This window comes from Geotrypetes seraphini, chromosome 8, assembly GCF_902459505.1.
Source record: "Geotrypetes seraphini chromosome 8, aGeoSer1.1, whole genome shotgun sequence".
Lineage (NCBI taxonomy): Eukaryota > Metazoa > Chordata > Amphibia > Gymnophiona > Dermophiidae > Geotrypetes > Geotrypetes seraphini.
In genome coordinates, this window is record NC_047091.1 from 109,316,743 (window position 1) to 109,340,582 (window position 23,840).

Consider the following 23,840-nt stretch of genomic DNA (forward strand, 5'->3'; position numbering starts at 1 on the left):
GAGGGAAGGGGGCCAAGTACAGGTCAGGGTGCTAGCCATGCCCGTCCCTCCCACTGTTGCTCAGAGAACCGCAAGGCTAGTACCAGGACCCAGTGGCGTACCTAGGGTATGTGGCACCCGGGGCCCATCATTTTTTGACACCCCCCCCCCCCCCATGTAAAAAAAATTTTTTTTTTTTTTTTGCAATAACCATGAAATGGAATAAATGGTCAGAATAGAAACAGGCAGTGAAAATTTTCTTTTATTGAACCTCATATATGTAACCATTATTCCAAACATAACATAACATAAATTATGTCTAAATTGTCATGACATTAGAAGTACATATGGAGTAGTTGCAGGTGATGCTTGGGACAGTTCTGATTGTGTTAGTTCGGTTTTATGTGTTTTTTGAATAGAAGGGTTTTTATTTCTTTTTGAAGGTTTTGCAGTCTGTGGTTGATATCAATTGGTTGTAGAGTTGGGGGTCGAGTGTTGCAGCTCGAATGGCTAGGAGGTTGTCGAACAGTTTTTTTCTTTTGACGTTTTTGGTTGGAGGGTGTGTGAATGGTGCACAAGTTCTCCTATGTCTGTTTGAAGTGGATTGAATTATTTAGCTGAAGAAATTAGTTACCCCCCATTCCACACACATTAATTCTCTTCCATTTTTGTTCCCATTATAAAAAACACTGATAAGTTCCCAGAAAAAAAATACATTAAAATAAGAAGTGAAAACAAAGGCCCCTACAGATGAGAACATAACATAAGAATAGCCTAACTGGGTCAGACCAATGGTCCATCATGCCCAGTAGCCCATTCTCATGGTAGCCAATCCAGGACACTAATACCTGGTCAAAACCCAAAGAGTAGCAACATTCCATGCTACCGATCCAGGGCAAGCAGACACTTCCCCCATGTCTTAATAACAGATTATGGACTTTTCCTCCAGGAATTTGTCCAAATCTTTCTTAAAACCAGCTACACTATCTGCTTTTACCATAACTTCTGGCCACTTCATTTTTAAGTTTAGATCTTTCCTTTCAAACAGAGACCTTGCTAGATGTCAAATACAGCACAAGGTAACTTCACATGGACTTAGCTGTGCAGGAAATGTGAATCTCCTCATACACCCACCATATAGTGCAAAAATGTGCAAAGGTCTGTTTTTTTCTTTCGATCACTACATAGCCTAATGCCACACAAGCAGCGCTGTTACAAACATATTCTGTAGGTCAATGCTAAGGATAACAAAGTTTCCTTCCTTGGACCAGAAGGAGATAAACCACTGGAAGAGATCCCAAAACAACATCCAAAGACCCACTCAGTGTGTGAATCAGTTGAGTGGAGTGGACTAACTGGGGGGTGGAAATGGGCCCGGAGTTTGCTCAGCAGAATTTCCCAGACCACCTCTTCCTCTCAACACATTGACACGCTGCCACCATCACCACTAGGAACACCTCACTGGGTAGGCCAGCTATGCTATAAACTTTATAAAACACATTATTATATTTTCTTATAAAGCACATATTTTAACTGACCTCTCTGACATCCTCAGCCTTTCCATTCACAAAAATAGAAGGAAGAAAAGTTCCCATTTCCTGCTGTCTCATGTCCCCGGCCTATACAATATTTTTTTTCTGCAGACCCTTCAAAAGTCTGACCAAATCCTCGTTTCACTTGCATTATAAAGTACTGAGGATGCCATCTCTCCCCAATCCCAGGTCCTAAAGTCTAAGACAGTAGCGCAAACTAATGCTGCCAGATACAGGAAAAAAAAATTTTGATTCGATTCAGCCCTATTGAATTGGTTTTTCAATTCGATTTTCCTGCCCAGTTGGGTGATTTTTTTCAAAACTCCTGGTGGGTTTTATAGCTTTTTCACCCCCTTTGGCTTCTCCTAACCACACTGGCGCTGTGGTGTAAATAAAATAAAGAAACAAAAAGGACTTTTCCTCTTTCTGTTAAATCCTAGCTCACGTTTGCAGTCCAACACCAGCTCTGGCAGGATACACATTTCAAATCTGACATGTTATAATCACAAAACAGAAAATAAAATTAATTTTTCTACCTTTTGTTGTCTGGTTATATTTCAAATCTTGTTGGTCCAAGGCTCTGGTTTTCTTCTGATAACTTGCTTGCCAGGGTCTCCTTCTTTCTGCATGCTAACCATCCATCTGCCAACTCTGTCCTCCCTTTCCATTTCCCTTCCCTTCCCAGGAAGTCTGGTATCTTTCCTTTTTTTCATCTCCCTCCACAGATCCACCTTTTGTTAAATACCCTTTCATCCGGCATCTCTCCCTCCTTCCCCACCATCCCAGAGTCCACCATCTCTCCGTTTCTTTTCCTAATTACCCTCCTATCCAGTATCTCTATCCCTCCTCCACACCATCCCTTGTGTCCAATCTCTCTCCCTTTCTGTTCCTTCCCTCCCTAAATCCCATGGTCCATCATAGAAACATAGAAACATAGAAAAAGACGGCAGAAAAGGGCTATAGCCCACCAAGTCTGCCCACTCCAAATACCCGCCCTCTGATTTCACTCCCCTAGGGATCCCCTGTGAATATCCCACCTTCTCTTAAAGTCCGACACGCTGTTGGCCTCAATCACCTGCAGTGGGAGTTTGTTCCAATGATCCACCACTCTTTCAGTGAAGAAGTATTTTCTGGAGTCGCTATGGAACTTCCCTCCCCTGATTTTTAGCGGATGCCCCCTGGTGGTCGAGGGTCCCATGAGGTAGAAGATATCTTCTTCCGACTCGATACGGCCCGTGATGTACTTAAACGTTTCAATCATATCACCCCTCTCTCTTCGTTCCTCAAGTGAGTACAGCCTCAGTTTATTCAGTCTTTCTTCATACGTGAGATCCTTGAGCCCCCAGACTATCTTTGTGGCCATTCGCTGAACCGACTCGATTCTCTGCACATCCTTCCGGTAGTGAGGTCTCCAGAATTGAACGCAGTACTCCAAGTGAGGCCTCACCATGGTCCTGTACAGCGGCATCATAACTTCAGGTCTCCTGCTGACAAAACCTCTACGAATACATCTCTCTCCCTCTCCTCCATTTTCAGACCCATTATTTCTTCCCCCCCCCAAAGTTTGGCATATGCATGTCTCTTTGAACACCCCCTTCCCTCCGTGTACTTCTAAATCATGGTCCCCCCCCAAAGGCCTGTCCCCCCTTAAAGGTCTGCCTGTCCCACCTTGAAGGCCTGCACCCCCCTTGAAGGCCTGTCCCTTCCCCTTGTAGGCCTGTCCCCCCCTTGAAGGCCTGCCTGCCTGTCCCCCCCTTGAAGGTCTGCACCCCCCGAAGGCCTGCACCCCCCCGAAGGCCTGTCCCCCACTTGAAGGCCTGTCCCCCCTTTAAGGCCTGCCTGCCTGCCTTTCCCCCCCTTGAAGGCCTGTCTCACCCTTGAAGGCCTGCACCCCCCTTGAAGGCCTGCACCCCCCCTTGTAGGCCTGTCCCCCCCTTGTAGGCCTGTCCCCCCCTTGTAGGCCTGTCCCCCCCCTTGTAGGCCTGTCCCCCCCCCCTTGTAGGCCTGTCCCCCCCTTGAAGGCCTGCCTGCCTTTCCCCCCTTGAAGGCCTGTCTCACCCTTGAAGGCCTGCACCCCCCTTGAAGGCCTGCACCCCCCCTTGAAGGCCTGTCCCCCCACTTGTAGGACTGTCCCCCCCCTTGTAGGCCTGTCCCCCCCCTTGAAGGCCTGCCTGCCTTTCCCCCCTTGTAGGCCTGTCCCCCCCTTGAAGGCCTGCACCCCCCCTTGAAGGCCTGTCCCCCCCCTTGAAGGCCTGTCCCCCCCCTTGTAGGCCTGTCCCCCCCCTTTGAAGGCCTGCCTGCCTTTCCCCCCTTGTAGGCCTGTCCCCCCCCTTGTAGGCCTGTCCCCCCCCCTTGTAGGCCTGTCCCCCCCTTGAAGGCCTGCCTGCCTTTCCCCCCTTGAAGGCCTGTCTCACCCTTGAAGGCCTGCACCCCCCTTGAAGGCCTGTCCCCCCCCTTGTAGGCCTGTCCCCCCCCCTTGAAGGCCTGCCTGCCTTTCCCTCCTTGTAGGCCTGTCCCCCCCTTGAAGGCCTGCCTGCCTTTCCCCCCTTGAAGGCCTGCACCCCCTTGAAGGTCTGCACCCCCCCAAAGGCCTACACCCCCCCCGAAGGCCTGCACCCCCCTGAAGGCCTGCCTGCCCCCCTTGAAGGCCTGCACCCCTTCTGCTTGCCTGCCCGCCCGCCCCACCCTGAAGGCCTGATGCCCCGACCCACCCCGAAGGACCGCTCGCCCCCCTGGCCTCCCCGCACCACCTATGAACAGCCGCAGCAGGATCGCGAAGTCAGCGTCAGCGATCCCTGCGCTGCTTCCTGCGCCACGGTCCCGCCCCTCCTCTGACGTCAGAGGAGGGGCGGGATCGCGGCGCAGGAAGCAGCGCAGGGATGCTGACGCTGACTTCGCGATCCTGCTGCGGCTGTTCATAGGTGGTGCGGGGAGGCCAGGGGGGCGAGCGGTCCTTCGGGGGTGGCGGGGGACTGGACGGCAAGGCCGGGAACACCCCCTTAGGGCTGGTACCCGGGGCGGCCCGCCCCCCACGCCCCCCCCTAGGTACGCCACTGCCAGGACCTTTGTTTAATCTCTCTTCAGTCACCCTAAGACAAACTCCTGACGGACAACCCAAGGCTAAGCTCATCAGGCCCAAAGTTGTACTGGTACATGTAATGAAGGACAGTGCTCATGAACAGGACAAAGCTCTGCGAGGGTCTTCTCCCCACTCACCTGGATTTCTCAGGCATCTCTAAACTATGACCTGTGGGCCAGATGCAGCCTGTGGAGCTCATTTTTCCTGTCTTCCCCACTTTTCCTGCCAATAGCTGAATCCAGCTCATGCAGAATGTTTTCATTTCTTGTCCTCTCGGTAACCTGAAACATCCTATATATGACCATTCTCTTGAAAAGTTTGGGGAACCCGGGTTTATGACAATTCTACTCAAAGTAAGCACAGTGAGTGTATTGTACAGTTATGAAGTACATGATGGCAGATAAAGACCCACATGGTCCACCCAGTCTGGAACAAGGTGGCCAGAGCCACGCCTGCCACTCGGTGTGGGCCACAGTCACCCATGCTTAAATGCTGGTTGACAAATCTTCACCATAAGAACATAAGAATTGCCACTGCTGGGTCATACCTGTGGTCCATCGTGCCCAGCAGTCCAGCCTCACCTGTTATGACCAGTCAGGCCTGCCCTGGTACATGTGTTTTCCTTGGCGTCCACCGGGGGAGGGGGGGGGAGCCAGAGAGAGTAGCACAGATGTGAGCAGGCTCAGGTAGAGCAGGGTGTGGCTCCTTCTCATAAAAAGCCTGTAGTTTGCAATTGGAGAAGGAGGTGTGAGGAAGACATGGGCTTCTTCCTAAGAGAGCAGTGCTGGCTCAAGGAAGGGCAATGCCGTAGACCCGGGTATGGTAGAGGCGGTTCATAGCAACGGCGCGAAAGACAAAGGCGCGCCCAGACAATTGAGTGCAGCGCGGAGGCGCGCGCCGCTCTAAATTACTGTTTTTAGGGCTCCAACGGGGGGGCATGGGGGGGAACCCCCCCCCCCACTTTACTTAATAGACATCGCGCTGGCATTATGGGGGGTTTGGGGGGGTTGTAACCCTCCACATTTTACTGTAAACTTAACTTTTTCCCTAAAAACAGGGAAAAGTGAAGTTTTCAGTAAAATGTGGGGGGTTACAACCCCCCAAACCCCCCACAACGCCCCCACAACGCGGCGCGATTTCTATTAAGTAAAGTGGGGGGGTTCCCCCCCACGCCCCCCCGTCGGAGCCCTAAAAACAGTAATTTAGAGCGGCACGCGCCTCCGCGCTGCGCTCAATTGTCTGGGCGCGCCTTTGTCCCGGCGCGCTTTTGACCTGACACCGGTAGAGGCTGGATCCATACCACCTTTAGCAGCCCCCACAAGCCTGTGTGGGTGTTGAAGCTGCAAGAATAGCAAGAGGTTGGACAACCCTTTCCAAGGACTGAACTGCAAGCTGTGAGGTTTTTTTTTGTGTGTGCTATTTTTTTAGGCTGTGTTTGTTTTGCCAGCCAGCTACAGTGACTGTTTGAACTGTGAGAGTTTTTGGGTTCTGCACTGTTCTGATCCTCAGCATAGTTTGTTTAAAGCTGGGAGTGTTTAATAGGGAGAGGTTTGCTAAAAACCGGGAGGGATTTTTGAAAGCTGTTTAGTGCTTTTTGCAAGGCAAACCTGAGACACTGCCCTGAACCCAGCAGTGCTACAAAATAAGCTGGAGGCTTGTGCTGAGACTGAGTGTGTTTGAGACATTAAAGCAGGAGAACTGCATTTTGAGAAACCTGCTAAAAGCGGGCTTTTGGAAGCCTTAGTGTAAGGAGCTCTGGTGAGAGCAGATTCACAGGGCTCAATACTGACTTTAATGGGGAGAAAATCCTGAAAGCAATCAGGGTTTTCCTTTTGGATATTTTTGGTTTGTATTTTGCAAGTTGCAGTATTTGTTTCGAACTTTGCCATTCAGACATTAAATTTTCCTTGAAGAACCAACCTTGGAGCTGTATGCCTTGGGTTCTGATTTTTGTTTATTTTACTTATTAATTCAGTGTCCGCAGGGTGACTCCCTACTGAGTCACACGCTGGTGCAAGTTTTGACTGTAACCACTAGGGGCAGGGAGGAACCCCATAGCTAGGCTTCAGTGTGGGTTACAGTGTGTACGTCCCAGTTTAGCAGGAACTTATCCAGCTTAGTCTTGAAACCCTGGAAGGTGTTTTCCCCTACAACAGACTCCGGAAGAGCGTTCCAGCTCTCCACCACTTTCTGGGTGAAGAAGAACTTCCTTACGTTTGTACGGAACCTATCCCCTTTCAACTTTAGAGAGTGCCCTCTCGTTCTCCCTACCTTGGAGAGTGTGAACAGTCTGTCTTTATCTACTAAGTCTATTCCCTTCATTATCTTGAATGTTTCTATCATGTCCCCTCTCAGTCTCCTCTTTTCAAGGGAGAAGAGGCCCAGTTTCTCTACTCTCTCACTGTACGGCAACTCCTCCAGCCCCTTAACCATTTTAGTTGCTCTTCTCTGGACCCTTTCGAGTAGTTCCGTGTCTTTCTTCATGTACGGCGAACAGTGCTGGATGCAGTACTCCAGGTGAGGGCGCACCATAGCCCGGTACAGCGGCATGATAACCTTCTCCGATCTGTTCGTGATCCCCTTCTTTATCATTCCTAGCATTCTGTTCGCCTTTTTTGTCACTAAACATGATGGAGTCTTGGTTACAACCAAATATTATTCAACTTACTGGTAGCAGTCAATATGTCTCCCCTCCCCCCCCCCCCCACACCTCCTCTGAGCCACACAGCATCTTCCCTCACAGCACGTGACAATATTGACCATAGGTATGACAAGAAAACACAGATGTATGGCTTTTCTCCATTAGTTTATTAAAGTTCATTCTAGTGTACATATTAATCTTTTTATTGTTTACATATTTTTATAATTATATTTCATTTATGTTTGTATTTATTTGTATATTTCCAGAGCTGTGATGTAGGTCCATTTCATGGAAACATGGTCCATTTCAGGTCTTTCAATCAATAACTTCTGCTTTTTTCAAATTTGGAATCAGTGCCACTGTTTTTCGTGTCCTACCTCAGGCCAATACACTTCCTGTGCTGGCTTTCTGTTTGTGGTTTTCACTTTCTTCTGTTTTGGTATACATATATATATTCCACTCAATGTTGCCGTCACCAGGATATGCCAGTCTGACACACCAAATGTTTTATGTTTCCTCATTAAAATATTTTTATTTTGAAGATAAAAACTTAAACTTATGAAACCATTACAAGTACAAGAATCCATAGTGCAAAGTCATTCATAATAAGTAGTATCATATAACATGAAGTGAACTGAGCCAAGGGGGGAAGTACATAGGAAAAACAGGCCCATGAACAATTATTTACAATTAACTACATAATTCATGTTGTGCTCGTTGAAAAATTTACTAGAGTAAAAGAGCCCTACTATAGGCTCTAAGGAGACACACGTGACTGCCAAGCATTCCAGAAAACAGGAAATATTCGGTTCCATTGTTATAAAGAGAGGCAATAAAAGCACTCCAGGCAATCACATTATACAGAAGATTTTAGGCTATTTATTTTGCCATGAGCACAACCAGTGCATGAAGCATGCCCTAAGCAGTACAGTATACCAACACATCCAGTGGAGCAGTTGGTCATGATCCTAAGAGAAACATCTGGAGTTTAGCAGTGGAACACCTCCAGTAGACTCTGGAGTTGGGACTGACCTAGCATTTCTGACCCAGTGAAAAAAGTAGACCGCATCCCCTACGTGACTAATCCTGTGAGCACAACTGTACTGCCTTTCCCTTCTCTGGCCCAGTCTGCACTATCCTTGATGTGGGTGTCAAGTTTCTTTCTTGTCAGAACCCTCCTCGGCTTACAGCCTTAGTTCTTATAAACCACTTCTATTTTCTGATGATGGCTGTATATAGTCCCCATACATAACACTCATACTCCTTCCTATACTGGAGAGTTCTCTTAAGCTGTTAATGTAGCTGGTTTTAAGAAAGGTTTGGGCAATTTCCTGGAGGAAAAGTCTATAGTCTGTTATTGAGACAGACATGGGGGAAGCCGCTGCTTTGGTAGCCCTGGATTGGTAGCATGGAATGTTGCTATTTTTTTGGGTTTTGGCCAGTACTAGTGACCTGGATTGGCCACCGTGAGGATGGGCTAGATGGACCATTGGTCTGACCCAATAAGGCTATTCTTATGTTCTTATACAGCTGTATACATAACCCTGGTCCTGTTAGAGTAGAGCACTGATGTCTTAAGCTCATTTAGCTGACAGCTGTAGCATGTGACTGTCCCACAAATATCCTTCTAGCTCACAGCCCCAACCCACCCCAGAAGCATAGATTTTCACTTTTATTGTTTTTTTGTTGATCTTTCATCAAGTTGTCTGAAAAATCTATTTGTATTGTGCTTTGGACTAGCCAACAATCACCTTTCCAGACTATTCTTCAACCTCCACTGGTTTTAAACAGTATTTGTCAAGTATGGACTGGTATTGGTCATTTTGAAGAAGGATCTCTCACACAACGCCACCTAGGGGGCTGCGGTCAACTGCAATCTAACCTATCGGGAGAGACTAGAAAGGGAGTCTCCAGATCCATAAAGGGCGCAAGGCTGTCTCCGCTTACACACTTGGCTGGCCACAGACGATAACACAGGTCACGCACAGAGCTGCAGCACACGTCCTCACTCAGCCTCTCACACAACTTGGGAAAGGCTTCCCAAGGGTCACAGTTCACCCCCTTGATCCAGGATCACCTGGCTAGAATCTGTCCAGGTCACAGATGCCATGGCATGGCCAGCAATGGGATCATCGTGATTGACCTTTTCCAGGTCTGATGGATTATCTGCCATCCGCCCCTCTGTTCTATTGCTCAGAGTCTCATCTGGCATGACTCCTGAGGAAAGCACGGAACTGGTCAGGTACTTCCTAAGGGTTCCAACCTTGCTGTTTGGCCCCTCCCCAGAGAATTCAGTCCACAGTGGCTCCTTTCGCATCTCCTCTTTTTCATTTTCCAGGGTATGGAAGACTCTAGAGGAGGCAACGTCATGGAGAGACCTGGAAAAAACTGTAGGGGGGCAAAGAAGTTGGAAGGTTTTGGAATGGAGGGGCAAGAAAAGAAGAGATAAATGGATATTCTCAGAGACCAAAGTGCAGGTTTTCATCATAATTACAACATTTGCTTCCATGGTAGCATAGCAATATAATACATAACAGTAGATAAAGATCAGAATGGCCTATCTGATTTGTCCAGCAATGTGATTAGGGTTGTAACTGCTGTTTTGTATAGGTTACTCTCTTCTCCCATCTCCCACCATATTATGTTTAGGGTTGTTACGGAATTTAATCTATAAAGCCAGTACTCATAATTTAAATACAGTGGTGCCTCACACAACGAACTTAATTGGTTCCAGGAGCAAGTTTGTTATGTGAAACGTTCGTTATGTGAAACGCGTTTTCCCATAGGAATACATGTAAAAAAAAATAATTCGTTCTGCAGCATAAAATATGCTAAGATGACATAAAAAAGATAAATTTTTTGTTATTATTTTTATTTAGATACATCTAAAAACATACATCTCCCTGTCCTTTTACTTCCACTATCTTCCTATCCCATCTCTATTCCCTTTTGTCCCTCTCCCCATGATCAATCATCTCACCACCTCTCTCTGCCCTCACCCTCAGGGTTCAAGATTGCTTCCACTCTTTTTCCTGTTGTTCTCTCTGCCTGTCACCCTATGATTTAGCATCCCTTCTGCCCTTGTCCAATATTTCCCCTTCTCTCCCTCCCTCTCATCCCCTGCTCCAACATGTGCTTTCTCCACTCCACCTTTCCTCCCTCCCTGCCTCCACCTTTGTGGCGCTTTTGCACCCGACCGACAACAGAACAGGCCCGGTCGGACAAATCTCCCTGTCCTGTAGCCGCGAATCTAAATTACCTTCTTACAGCAGCTGGATTATTGAAGCTGCTGTAAGAGGTAATTAAGATTCGCGGCTACAGGGCAGGGAGGTTTGTCGGCCGGGCCTGTTGTCGGTCGATCGGGGGACCTGACCATCTGTGCACATTCTTCGGGGCGGACCGCCCCCTCCCCCCTCTTTCGTTCGCCATTGCCTTCTTCCTACCTGCCCTGCCGCAGCCGCACACAGCCGACCGGAAGTCTTCCTGATGTCAGCGCTGACGTCGGAGGAAGGGAGGGCTTTGCTTAAGCCCTCCCTCCGACGTCGGCGCTGACATCGGGAAGATTTCCGTTCGGCTGTGTGCGGCTGCGACAGGGCAGGTAAGGAGAAGGAGACTACCCTCGCGGCTCGACCAACCCCGCTGCGATCCAACCCCGCAGGAACCCCGGAAGTATGCAGCTCGGGCGACTTCGTTGTGTGAAACGAAGTACGTTATACGGATCACGACATAAAGTTCGTTGTGCGCAGCGTTCGCTGTGCGAGGCGTTCGCTGTGCGAGGCACCACTGTATTTCACTTTAGCACAAATTTGTCCCCATGGGAATTCAATTGCTCCATCCCATCCCTGCGCGTTCTGTCCCTACCCCATTCCTGTATGCTCTGTCTTAACCGCACAAGCCTCAAACACTTATGATTTTAAAGTGTTCAAGGCTTGTGCAGATGAGGACAGAGCTTGCAGTAATAGTTCAGGGAAAGAACTCATGGGGACAGGAAATGGAGTTCTCGAGGGGACAGGGACAAATTTATCCCCGTGTCATTCTCTAACTTCACGATGTCTTAACATTTGATCACTCTTCCCCCTGCCCAACAAAACTTTTTTCCTTGTCTCATTTCTCTTCTCTAAGATCATTTACACAGTCCCGTGAACCAAACCCCTGAGTCTTACTGTCAATAACCCAATGCTAATGAACACAGAATAAACAGCAGTACATCATTTGGACTATATGACAGCTCTGCCATTCTTGACAAGGGAGTGTTGCATGCTCTGTCTGTCCTTTTAAATTTTGTTTGTGCAAAATACACCATCATGGTTTTCCAAGCTTACTAAAGGTGTCTTCTGATACGCAGCCAGTTGTTAGAACACTGGAGGTAGACTTTGAAGGTCATCCCACCCTACTCATAACTTACCCACCTGTTTCCCTACTTTCTTATGTAGCTTGTTTTTGGGCCACAGTTTCAACTTCTCGCGGATTTGCCCAGTTGGGTAGAATAGTCTTTACCTTAAATTAAACTCTGCTATCTTACAGATTTTAAACCTCATCCCTGTCTCTCTCCAAACACACCTGTGTGCGGTCTGTCTGTTTTCACTAGACTACAAATTTTGCTGCACAGGGACTGTCTCTTGTGTGCATCTGTAGAGTGCTTTATATATCTCATAATGTCACAACAATTTAACATAAGTCAGGTACTTCAACCAACCCCCAGAGCTAAACCTTCTTTCTACCCCCTTCTTCCCAGGCAAAGGGTCAGAGAGAAGGGCTTGAAGGGAATGAGTGCTGGAGCAAACGGAGCTGTAACATTTATATTTTGGAATTTATTATGAAGCTGCCTTTTCATCTCTTTGATTTAGACAGGGCACAAAGGGTAGCTGCAAAATCTGACAAAGATAGAGATACCATTCAAGTCCTTGAATAATAATACAAGTCCTGGAGCAAAGGAGCTGCCAGACTGGAGCACCAGCCCTCATCATGTCTCAGGAGCCTTTTATATGGATCATGTGATATTGCGGGTCACTGCTAAGGGGTGAAAAAGCCAACCTCCTCATTCTGATGGACAGTCCCATGTGCATTATTTTATACATGACAGGCACAACACAGCTGGCATACTTATGAAAAGATGATGAGTGCTCACAGCTTTTCAGATTTGGGGAAATCATAGCAGAAAAGCTGCTTGAGTGCTTCCCTTGCCCAATACCAATTTATTGGTTATTCCTTTGATTTTTTCTTTGTGACTGGATTCCTCTCAGTTCTCCGCTTTAAGAATCACTTCCCTATCAACCTCCACTTAGAACCTTCTAGAGTCGGTTTAAATCTGCTTAGTGAAGACTGCTTATTTTCTAAAGCTTTTTCTACATCAAGCAATTGAAAGAAGCTTTGGAAAACAGGGAAGCATGTCGAGGACAAGCCTACAGAGTATCCAAGGGTTGGACATGAATGGATAGTAGTAGTAGTAGTAGGTTTCTTAACATCTCTTATTTTTCTTCTTTTCTCGTATCAATTTGTTCCCTCCAAATGTATTCTATTTATGAAATGTTTTAGGTTATATTTTTAATTAAAAAAAATTAGTAAAAAACCCTTGTTTTACCCGACATCAGGATGGGACCCGCACTATAAATTTAATCGAAAGAATAAGGGAATTTCAGTACGGGCTCAAATTTCCATACGAGTGACCAAGGCCCCAGGCAGGTATTCATAGGTGACTAGCACCAGACCAGGTCTAAATAAACCCTGCCCTGTACATCATAATTACCCTTTTACTTTAAATAATATAATTCAATTAATAAATACAAAGTGCAAACGTGCATCCGATGTGGGACAAAAAAAAAGGTGGGGGAAGAAAAATTATTAAGTGTATTTGAAATCCCCTACAAAAATCAATCACAAAAATGTAAGGAAAAATAAACATAAAAAACAATCAATCAATTGGGTTGAGGCTTCTTTAAATTCATAAATAAGCAGTCAATTAGATTCAATTTCTTTGAGTTCATAAATACATAAGTTCATAACACCACTATGGGGTCCTTTTTATCAAGGTGCGGTAGGGGGGTTTAACGCGCGTAATACCGCACATTAAACCGCCTGCCGTGCTAGCCGCTAACGCCTGCTTTTTAGCTGGCTGCGGGAGTTAGCGCATGATGAAATGTCCGATGCGCTCATCCCACTAGTGCGGCATGATAAAAGGACCCCTATGTCTCTGTTAATTGATGATAAATCACACAAAAATCAAGTGAAAACGATAAAAACCGCGGAAAAGCTGAAAGACCAGTTAACTTAGCTGAATCTTCTCAAGTCCATGACTTCATATCACCGCTATGTCTCCATCATGTTATTCGTACCCCTTTCTTTTTGCTCAGCAGTGTTTTCAGTTTTAATTTCTGTGATCTTTTTTTTTTTTTTTTTTTTCCATGAAAATTTTATTGATTTTACTATAAAACCAGTATAACAAAGGCACAGAGCAGTACAAAATCAAGCAAAGTTATATAAAAATATAAATCAAATACAGTCAGACATTGATGTTTGCAAATAGTTCAGTAAAGGGGACCAACAAGAATTAGCAGAACGAGATTGACCTTTACGTTCATAGAATACCATTTCATATTTATGATGCTGTAAAACTAAATTCCACCAATGTTGGACGTGAAGTAAATTAGCAGATTTCCAATTAGTTAGAATCAGTTTTTGAGCTAGTATGATTAATATATCAAACAACTTTCTTTGAGAGTCTAATAGGTCAATATGTATAGAGTGTGACTTAAACATTATTATAGATAAAGATAATTGATTATCTAAACCAAACATTGATTTCATGATGGACCACACATCTTGCCAGAAGGAAGTTACAAATGAACATTCAAATATCATATGAATCAATGAACCTTGACCCATATTACAGTTCCAACATAGGCCAGAAGGTAAGAGACCTGCAATATTCAATTTATGAGGGGTCCATAGAGCTTTATGATATAAAAAGTACATAGACTGTAATGTACTGGCTGATGATAAAGACCTCAAAGATTTAGACCAAAGAAGCGCCCATTCTTTATTATTTAATTGATGTTCACAATCTTTTTCCCAAATACCCATGATTGTGTTATTTGGTGAGTTATTCTGTGTTAGGGCCAATTTATATAGTTTAGAAGCAGTGTGTCCTGTTGTCAATAGAATTGAAGCAAGATTAAAGATGGACGGTTGATGGGTATTAATAGTTTGAAGAGAGACATTGTTCGAAATACAATGATGAAGCTGCATCCATCTAAAGTAGGCTGATGATGGAAGAGTAAAGTTGGTTTGTAAGGTGGAGAAAGGGAGTAATTTAAGATTAGTATCTACAATATCTTTTAGGAAGAATATTCCTTTGTCTATCCATTCCTTCCACAAAAAAGGTTTTTTGTCAATGAGGATATTTGGGTTATACCATAGAGAGGTATATAGAGAAACAGTATAAGCTCTTTCCAGATTAGAATCCAAATCTAAGAGACATTGAATTGTCGATTGTATCAAAGGGTACAAAGATGGGTTACGTGTTGCTGTTAGATAGGCAGAAGGAGGGAGAGGAGCCATCAGTTGTTTTTCAATTTCTAGCCAAACTGGTGAATTAGGGTCTTGATCAAAAAACCAGTATAGACCTTGGTGAGTGATGAAAGCTTTATGATATGTATAGAAATCTGGAAAAAGAACTCCGCCAGCTTCCTTTTTTAGTTTAAGTTTTTTAAGAGCTATCCTGGGTTGTTTATTTTTCCATAAGAAGGAAGACAAAAGTGAATCTATTTTTTTGTAGAAAGCTGGAGAAAAAAGACAAGGAATCATAAGTAAAATGTAATTTATTTTGGGCATGAACATCATTTTAATTGTTTCCAATCGACCCCACCATGAAAGGAATAGAGGATGCCAAGAGTTAATTAAGGCTTTAACTAGTGCAAGTATTTTCTGTGTATTAATTTCCATAGTGTCTGAAAGAGATTGAGTAAGTTCGATACCTAAGTATTTTAGTTTATTGGAGGCCCAAATTAAGTTATATGGTTGAACCATAGCTGGAGTAGCATAAAGATTTAAAGGAAGAGATTCCGTTTTCTCTTGATTGAGTTTGTATCCTGAGAAAGAAGAGTATCGAACTATAGTATTGAGAAGTTCTGGAATCGAGGTTTCCGGATTAGAGAGATATAGGAGAATATCGTCTGCATAAGCAGAGAGTTTAACTTCAGTGGAATTGCATATTACACCAGTAATAATCGGATTCTGTCTAATTTGAATAAGTAAGGGTTCCAGGGCAAGATTAAACAGATATGGAGAAAGTGGACAACCCTGTCTAGTTCCTCTATGAAGCTGAAAGGTGGAAGAAAGAGAATTATTCGCTGTTATTCGAGCAGACGGAGAGGTATATAGGACTCTAATCATTTGAAGGAAAGGGGATTGAGCTCCAAACCACTCTAAGATATGAAATAGATAATTCCATTCAATTCTATCAAAAGCCTTCTCGGCATCAAGAGATAAGGCTATTACTGGTTCTGGTAAATTGCTGGCTATATGAGAAAGATGAAAGAATAGTCTAGAATTATCTGCAATAAGTCGATTAGGCATGAAGCCAATTTGATTAGAGTGAATAACTTTATATATAATCTTTTTTATTCTATTTGCCAAAATTTTAGCATATATCTTATAGTCTACATTCAATAATGATATAGGCCTATAATTTTGCACTTTCAGATGATCTTTGTTAGGCTTTGGAATGACAGTGATAATTGCCTCACTAAATCGGCTTCCATGAACTACATCAGGGGAAATATAGTTAAATAACTCAAGAAGATAATGTAAGAGATCTTTTTGAAAGATTTTATAAAATTCTACGGGGAGACCGTCTGCACCTGGTGATTTATTCGAGTTTAGTTGTTTCAATACAATAAGAATTTCCTCTGAAGTAATGGAATGATTTAAAACAGCATTCTCTGATTCAGACCAAACTGGTCGATGCATTTTTGAAAGAAAGGAATTTAAAGAGGCTGGGTCAGGTGAAGCCTCAGACCTATATAGACTCTGATAGTACTCCTGAAAAACCTCCAAAATACCAGAATATGAAGTAACAGGAGAATCATTCTTATTATGTATCACAGGAATTTGAATTTTACATTGCTTTCTCTTTAAATATGAGGCTAACATTTTACCACTTTTGTTTCCTTCCGCATAATATTTGGCTTCACTAAGGAAAATTTGCATCCCCGCTTGTTTGGAAATAAGACGGTTATATTGATATTTAAGTTGACATAAAGTGTTATATTGCTTGGGATCTTTTGTGGTGCAATATAAGTGTTCCTGATTTAGAATTTGAGCTTCTAAATCTGTTGTAATGGCTCTATCAGTTTTTGATTTATGAGAGGCAATGGAAATGAATTCTCCTCTTAATGAGGCTTTAAATGCTTCCCATGTATTTAATGGATTGGTATCAGAGATAATATTGGAGGCAAAAAAGTCTTGAATAAATTTCTTAATCCTTTCTACTATACCGTCATCCTCAAGGAGAGAGAGTTGCATTCTCCATGAAGGGGATTTAGGGATTGGCGTTGTATTCCATAAGAAAGTGCCAGATACTAGTGAATGATCTGAGATGAGAATCGGAGAGATGTAAGTGTTAGTAATGGAATTGAGGAAAGGAGGAGAGACAAAGATATAATCTAATCGGGAGAAACTATTATGTGGAATAGAGTGAAATGTATAATCTCTATCAGTAGGATGCTGAAGCCTCCAAATATCTAATAATTGTAGATGCGTAATAAGTGATTTGAAGGAAATATGAGATTTTTGTGGAGACAGTATAGAGTTTGATTGTTTATCTAGATACATGTCTAAAGGGAGATTAAAATCTCCTGCCATAATGATTGGCAGTGGTTCAAACGTTTGTATAGTAGTTAATAAGTCAAGGAAAAATTCTGGAGAATCACTATTGGGTGCATAAACATTTATCAGAAGAAGTGGAACATTATGAATAGTGATCTGCAGAATTATCCATCTACCATTAGTGTCAATAGATTGGCTCAGGATCCTAGATTGTGTAGATTTAGAGAATAATATAGATACCCCTCCTCTTCTACCCATCGAAGGGGAATCGATCCCAGAAGAGATCCAATTACAAGATTTAATCAGAGAAGAAGTGGAGGATAAATGTGTTTCCTGTAACATTATAATATCAGGTGATTTCTGTTTTAAGTGAATAAGGACCTTTTTCCTTTTTATGGGATTATTAAGCCCATTAACATTCCATGAGACAACAGTGAGTGGTAATTGCTTATCTAAAGTCATAAGTGTATATTACAGCTGATAAGACTGAGTTATAAAATAAAGAAGTACCAAATATAATCTCAGAAACATCTGTGTACTGCCAAGTGCCATTAGAGAAAGAGTACAAACAAAAAGAAAAACAACAGCTTAACTGTAAATACAGTATAGAAATAAAGGCATGAGGGACCAAAACAGTCCAGCCAACAGTATAATGAAAGAAGAATGGTGCCATTAAACTAAGAGTAACAAGGGCACACAAATCCCCCCCTTCAGTAACAACCGAACAATATGGTAACAGAGCATGAAAATAGAAAAAACATTAAATTGAGGATGATAATGTGTTATGTATGTTATGTATCTTCAGTAATGTATAAAGAAAGGAAAACAAAAATAAAAACACCATTAATCCAGTGGAACATGGCTTGTGATAAAGTAAGCCATATTTGTGAATAAAATAATACAGTCATAAAAGCTTATTTTGTTTATAAACAAGTAAGATAAGTTCTTTGTTATTTAATTTTCCTTTCCCCATTTTTTTTATTATTATATTTGTTATACTTTTTTTTTATTTTTTATTATTGTTTTATTTTTTTTTAATTATTTATTATTTTTTATCCTTTTATTCTATATATTATTTTTTTTTTTTATTTTATTATTATTATTATTTTTTTTTTTTTATTTTTTTATTTTTTTATTTTTTTTTTTATTTTTTTACTTTGTTTTCGTTATGATTTTCTATCATATATAGAAAACCCCCCAAAAAATACAATATAATCAAGTAATGTGCTAATCCCTTAATTAAGTCCCAAATATCTTTTGAACCCTTCCATCCTTATCTCACTTTTTTTTTTTTTTTTTTTTTTCGTTTTATAAATCTCTATCTTATACAAAAAAACCCCAAGGAATAATCTTAAAACTACAGTTTCAGTATTTTTATTCCTTTTTTTTTTTTTTTTTTTTTTTTAATTATTTATTATTATTTATTGATTTATATATATTTTTATTCATTTTTTTTTTTATTTATTTTTTTTTTTTTTATTTTTTTTATCCCCTTTTTTTTCCCCCCTTATTTTTTTAATTGTTTTTATTTTTTTTTTTTTGTATTTTTAATGTAATATTTTTTTACCTAAATTCTTAACTAAATCCCAATCATCTTCAGATCCCTCCCACACTTATCTCACTTTAATACATATTGAAATCTAAGGACAGATAAAAACCCTTTATAGTAAACTAAAAAAAAAAAATACAGAAAAATTTCTTTTATAATGTCCATAGAGAATAGAGTCCAGAACTGTTGTGGGAAGGAAAAAGAATCAAGACAAAAATGAGGCATATGAATGTAAGTAAGTAAAATAATAGTCCATAAAAATAAGTCAACCAAGGATATGTAGAAATCAGCAAGTAATGAAGGCTATGGTAAATGAAAGGCAGATGCCGGCTCACATAGTGATCTTCGCTTCTCAAGCAGAAGTGCAGGCATGTATCTGGAGCAAAGTGCAAAATCTTCAAGAGGGAGACATGCCTTGGGATTGCAGGCCATCCAAGAAGGACTGAAGTTGTTCTGGGGATTCGAAGTGGCGAGTTGAGTTATTAATCGTTACGATCATCCTTGCAGGGTATTGTAGCCCGTATCTGGCTCCCATCGATTTGAGTCTCGCCCTCATTTCAAGAAAGGACTTTCTTTTCCGAGCCGTTGTCTTTGCCAGATCCGGGACTATTAAGATCTTCTTGTCCTCGAATTTCAAATCTGAAGTGGATTTTGCGGCAGTTAGAATTTGTAAAGCCTGAGGATAGCGCAGTAGCTTTGCAATGATGGGTCTTGGTCGCGTGAACCCTTGCTTCACAGAAGATGGCGTCCTGTGAGCACGCTCGAATTGCAGAGCCGAATCAGTTGGTAAATGCAGGATTTTCGGTAGTTGATCCATAAGGAATTTAATTAAATCAGTTCCCTCTGCACATTCCGCTAATCCAATTATACGAATGTTATTTCGACGATTTCGGTTAGAAAGGTCTTCCAATTCCTGATCTAGTTTTTTAAAGCGCTGCTGAACTCGTTCCTCGAATTGAGCAGAGGAAAGTGCCGCCATGTCTGCCTTATTTTCTAGCGCTTCCACACGTGTTTTGCAGGATTCAAAAGAGGCAGAAAGTAAGTTTATTTCACTGCGCATTTCACATGTGATATCGTACTGCTTAGTTATTAAATCTTTCAGCGCCCGAATCTCATCTAACACGATATCAGAGGACTCCACATGGTGTTTACTCACCGACTGTTTTTCCGGAGTCGGAGGATCGTGTTTTGATCTTTTTGAGCTTGAGGCTTGCGGTATTTGCGCTTCTGCTTTAGAAGATTTAGTCGCTGCCATCTCAGTAAGAGAATGAGATGTTTATATGCTTAATTATTAAAGATTATCACTTGCTCCGTGACGATGATTTAGGAATCAAGGAGGAGAGGAGAGATTATGCAGCCATCTTGTTCTCCAGCTCAATAGCGCCCCCCCTGTGATCTTTTTTTAATCTAGTTTAGGTTTTCTGACTTAATTTGAGTTACATAAATGGTAATGATACTTTGTTAACAGTGATATATCAAATGCTTGATTAAATAAAATAAAAAAAATATTTATACTTTATGTGCAGACTGTGATAGATGGTTGATGCATCCTCTTTAATTTAGACTTAGCTTAACCCGCCCCCAAGTTCACATTATGAATTTTTCTTACAAAGGTTTCTTTAACTTTTAGGAATTACAAGTATTACGAGTATTACTTTTAGGAATTACGAGGATTGCGAGTAACTTGGTGTGCGAGTGTTTTGCAAGACGAGCAAAATGTTTTATTAAATTTTAACTTGATAAACGAGCGATGTCTTGCAATACGAGTACCTCATCACAACTGAGCCGAAGATGCTGCGAGGTCTTGTAATACAAGTACGCAGTGTATACACACGTCACAACTGAGTCAATGGTTCTTCTCTCTTTGACGCTGCGAGGTCTTGAAATACAAGTACGTACTGTATACACGCGTCACAACTGAGCCGATGGTTCTTCTCTCTCTGACGCTGCAGGAGTGTAGTGACTATTCTAAACTAGCGAGGTCTTGCAATACAAGTATGTACTACAGTACAGTATTTTCTATTAAAGTTTTTGGGTTGTGGAACGAATTGTCTGAGTTTCCATTATTTCTATGGGGAAATTCGCTTTGATATACGAGTGCTTTGAATTACAAGCATGTTTCCGGAACGAATTATGCTCGCAAACCAAGGTTTTTCTGCATTGGCTTCTGACAAATGTAGTTTCATATAGGTTTCAAGCTAGCTTGCTATTCTGACAACTCTACCAAGGTACCTCAACTCTGACCTGTTTCAACTGCTCCTAATTCTGTCCTTTACCGCCACACAGCTTTTTGGCCATAAGTGACGTTTTGTATTACAGTACTCCCCCGATATTCGCGGGGGTTCCTAGAATGGAACCCCCGCGAATCTTGAAAAACCGCGAATATGTTTTTTCATGGGGGAGACTGGAGAGGGCAGCGGGAGAGGCAAGAGAGAGCAGCTGGAGCGCCGGCAAATGCAGGAAATCACTCTCTATATGCTCTGACTGCCTCTTCCTGCACTATGTCTGGCCTTACCAATCAGGAGCTGCGTGTCAAAGCAGCTCCTGATTGGTAAGGCCCGACTTAGTGGAGGAAGGGGCGGTCGGAGCATACAGCGAGTCGGCTGCTCTCTCCTACCTCTCCAGCTGTCCTCTCCTTGTGGGCGGTTCACGGTCGGAAAACACTGCGAATGACTGGGACCGCGAACCACTGACCGCGAACGACCGGGGGAACACTGTAATCAACAATATGCCTTGTAATGAATTTTGGATTTGGATTAATATCACACCTTTCTAGGTAATAACTCAATGCAGGTTACATTCTGGTACAGTAGGTATTTTGCTGTCTCCTGGAGGGCTTATAACATAAACATAACATAACTTTATTTTTGTATACCACCACAATCAAAAGAATTCTAGGCGGTTTACACAAGAGAGAAAAAACTGGACAATCAGCAAAGTACAATATTAAGATGAGAATACAGCATATTAACTAAAAAGACAATAAAAATTTAAGTAAAAGTGGTAAAATTATTATTTTAGGAATAAAAACATCGAATTAAGAGATAAATTTATCAAGTAATACTGTCTTAATTTCTTCTACCTCACTCATCTAAATTAAAATTAACAATTAAATGAAGCTAGACTATGGAGCTCATTTTCTAAATAGAAAGATGTCCAAAAAAATGGCATAACATAGCACTTGAGCGTTTTATTCTCCAACAAGTCCAAATGCCAATTTTTGAAACAGACTATTTGGACATCTTGCAAGTCATTTTCCCTCCAGTACAACTAAATCTTAAGGGGGTATGTTAGAGGTGTGTTTTGGGCAGGATTAGGGTGGCCTTAGGACTTGGATGTTTTGCAGGGATAATAAAACATTTTGAAGATGTTCAGGGTGTCATTTAGATGTTCAGAGTTAGACCTGTTTTAAAAGCACATAAGGATCAAAAAAATACCCGGACTGTCCAGATGACAACTGGATGCATGAAGGCATGACCTCTCCCCCTACTCCCTCAATGGTCACTGATCCCCTCCCAAACCCCAAAGATGTGGAAAAAAAACAGTACATACCAGCTTCTATGACAGCTGCAGATATTATGGGAAATCCTAGTAGAGCAGCAAGCAGGTGTCTGGAGTAGCCTGGTGGGTGGTGTAGTGAACCATAACGAGAGAGATCCAGGTCCATAATCCACCCCACCCTACCCACTACATTTATGGTGGAAAGTGCAAGGCCACCAAAACACCCAAAACCTACTGTACTGCCTTATAGGTGACACCTGCAGCCACAAGGGCTATTGGGGTGTAGAGAGATGGGTATAGTGCATATTGGGGGGGTTTTGGAAGGCTCACCATACACAATAAGGGGTTATGGTGAAATGTGTACCTGTCACTCTTTATGTGAAGTTCACAACAGTGCCCCCTAAGGCACTGTTGGCATGTTTATGTGGCCAGGCCATTAAAATGCTAGCTCCTCCCACATCCAAATGGGCTTGTTTTTGGATGTTTTGCATTTGGACATTTTGATTTTTGAAAATGGCTAAAAAAAGATAGACATCCTAAAGGCCAGAATGTCTAGATGAGTCATTTTCGGGGGGGGAAAAAAAAAGATAGCCATCTTATGGTTTCAAAAATGGTCAAAAATATACCTTCAGGCAGTGGGGTGAAGAGCGCAAGGAGTAGGGACCCCATGGCAACGCGCAAAAAACTGCCGACGGAGAAAACCGGCCAGCGCACGCTGGAACAAGCGCTGAGCCGGACAGCACGTGGCAGCGCGGGCCTAGAGACCGGCGGAGGTGAGGCGGCGCATTCGAGTGGGGCTCTAGTGGAGGTGGCTGCGCCGGTTGCCGCGTTGACCCCTGAGTGCTCCCCTGCGGACCCCCTTACCAAGTTGGATATGCAGCGCTGGATCTCTGAGGTGAAAGTCGAAATTTCGGCGGTGGTGGTGCAGGTCCGGGAGGTGGTGCAGGAACTGCGCACGGACCTCGTGGAGGTGGGCAACCGCGTGGAAGTGGTGGAAATGCGCATGGATAGCTGCGAGGACTCAGTGACCGGGATGCAGCGCTCCTTGGAGAGTGCCGCCGCGGAACATCAGCTTCTGCTAGACAAGGTGGAGGATCTGGAGAACCGTACCAGGTGAAATAACCTGCGGGTGCGGGGATTACCCGAATTGCCGGAATATAAAGATGTCAGTGCTACCATTACTACTTTGCTTCGCTGGCTGTTGCAGAATGACGCGTTGGATCCAGGTCTGGAGCGGGCTCACAGAGCTTTGGGGCCCCATACATCGGATCAGCCTAAGGACATTGTGTTGTGTCTAAGGAGCTTTGTGCTTAAAGAACAGATCTTCCGCAGAGCTTGAGAAATGGGCACGGTGACCTGGGAGGGTCATCGGCTGGAATTCTATCAAGATCTGGCAGCGAGCACACTACAGAAGTGCAGGGCATTCCGAGAAGTGACGAAGGCTCTGCAGCGTGGCAATCTGCGCTACCGTTGGATTTATCCTTTTGGAGTGGTCATTACTATCAATGGAGTGCATACCAGAGTTACTACAGTTCGTGAAGCCCGAACCCTGCTGCAACAGGCTGGCATCGAGATTCCAGAGGAACCTGCTTCGGCTGTGGGGGCAGGATCCAGTAGCGTGCGGCTTCCAACGGCCTTGAGATGGCAGCGTGTGGATCGGGGGTCACGAGGGGGGAGGGGGGAGGGGGGGCCGAGGCGGTGGCCCCTCGCCTCAGAATACTGCTCCCGCCTGAT

General features: G+C 43.2%; 1 protein-coding gene across 5 annotated transcripts in view; it reads right to left on the reverse strand.

Moving 5' to 3' along the window:
* Window positions 1-8,839: 8,839 nt before the first annotated feature.
* Window positions 8,840-23,840, reverse strand: part of CREB3L3 (cAMP responsive element binding protein 3 like 3) — a 70,671-nt gene continuing 55,670 nt past the window's right edge. For all 5 annotated transcript variants that reach the window (XM_033953553.1, XM_033953552.1, XM_033953550.1 and 2 more), the window contains one exon: window positions 8,840-9,619. In XM_033953553.1, the coding sequence (XP_033809444.1) occupies window positions 9,279-9,619 (341 nt within the window). In that variant the 3' untranslated portion in view covers window positions 8,840-9,278. The remainder of the gene's footprint in view (window positions 9,620-23,840) is intronic.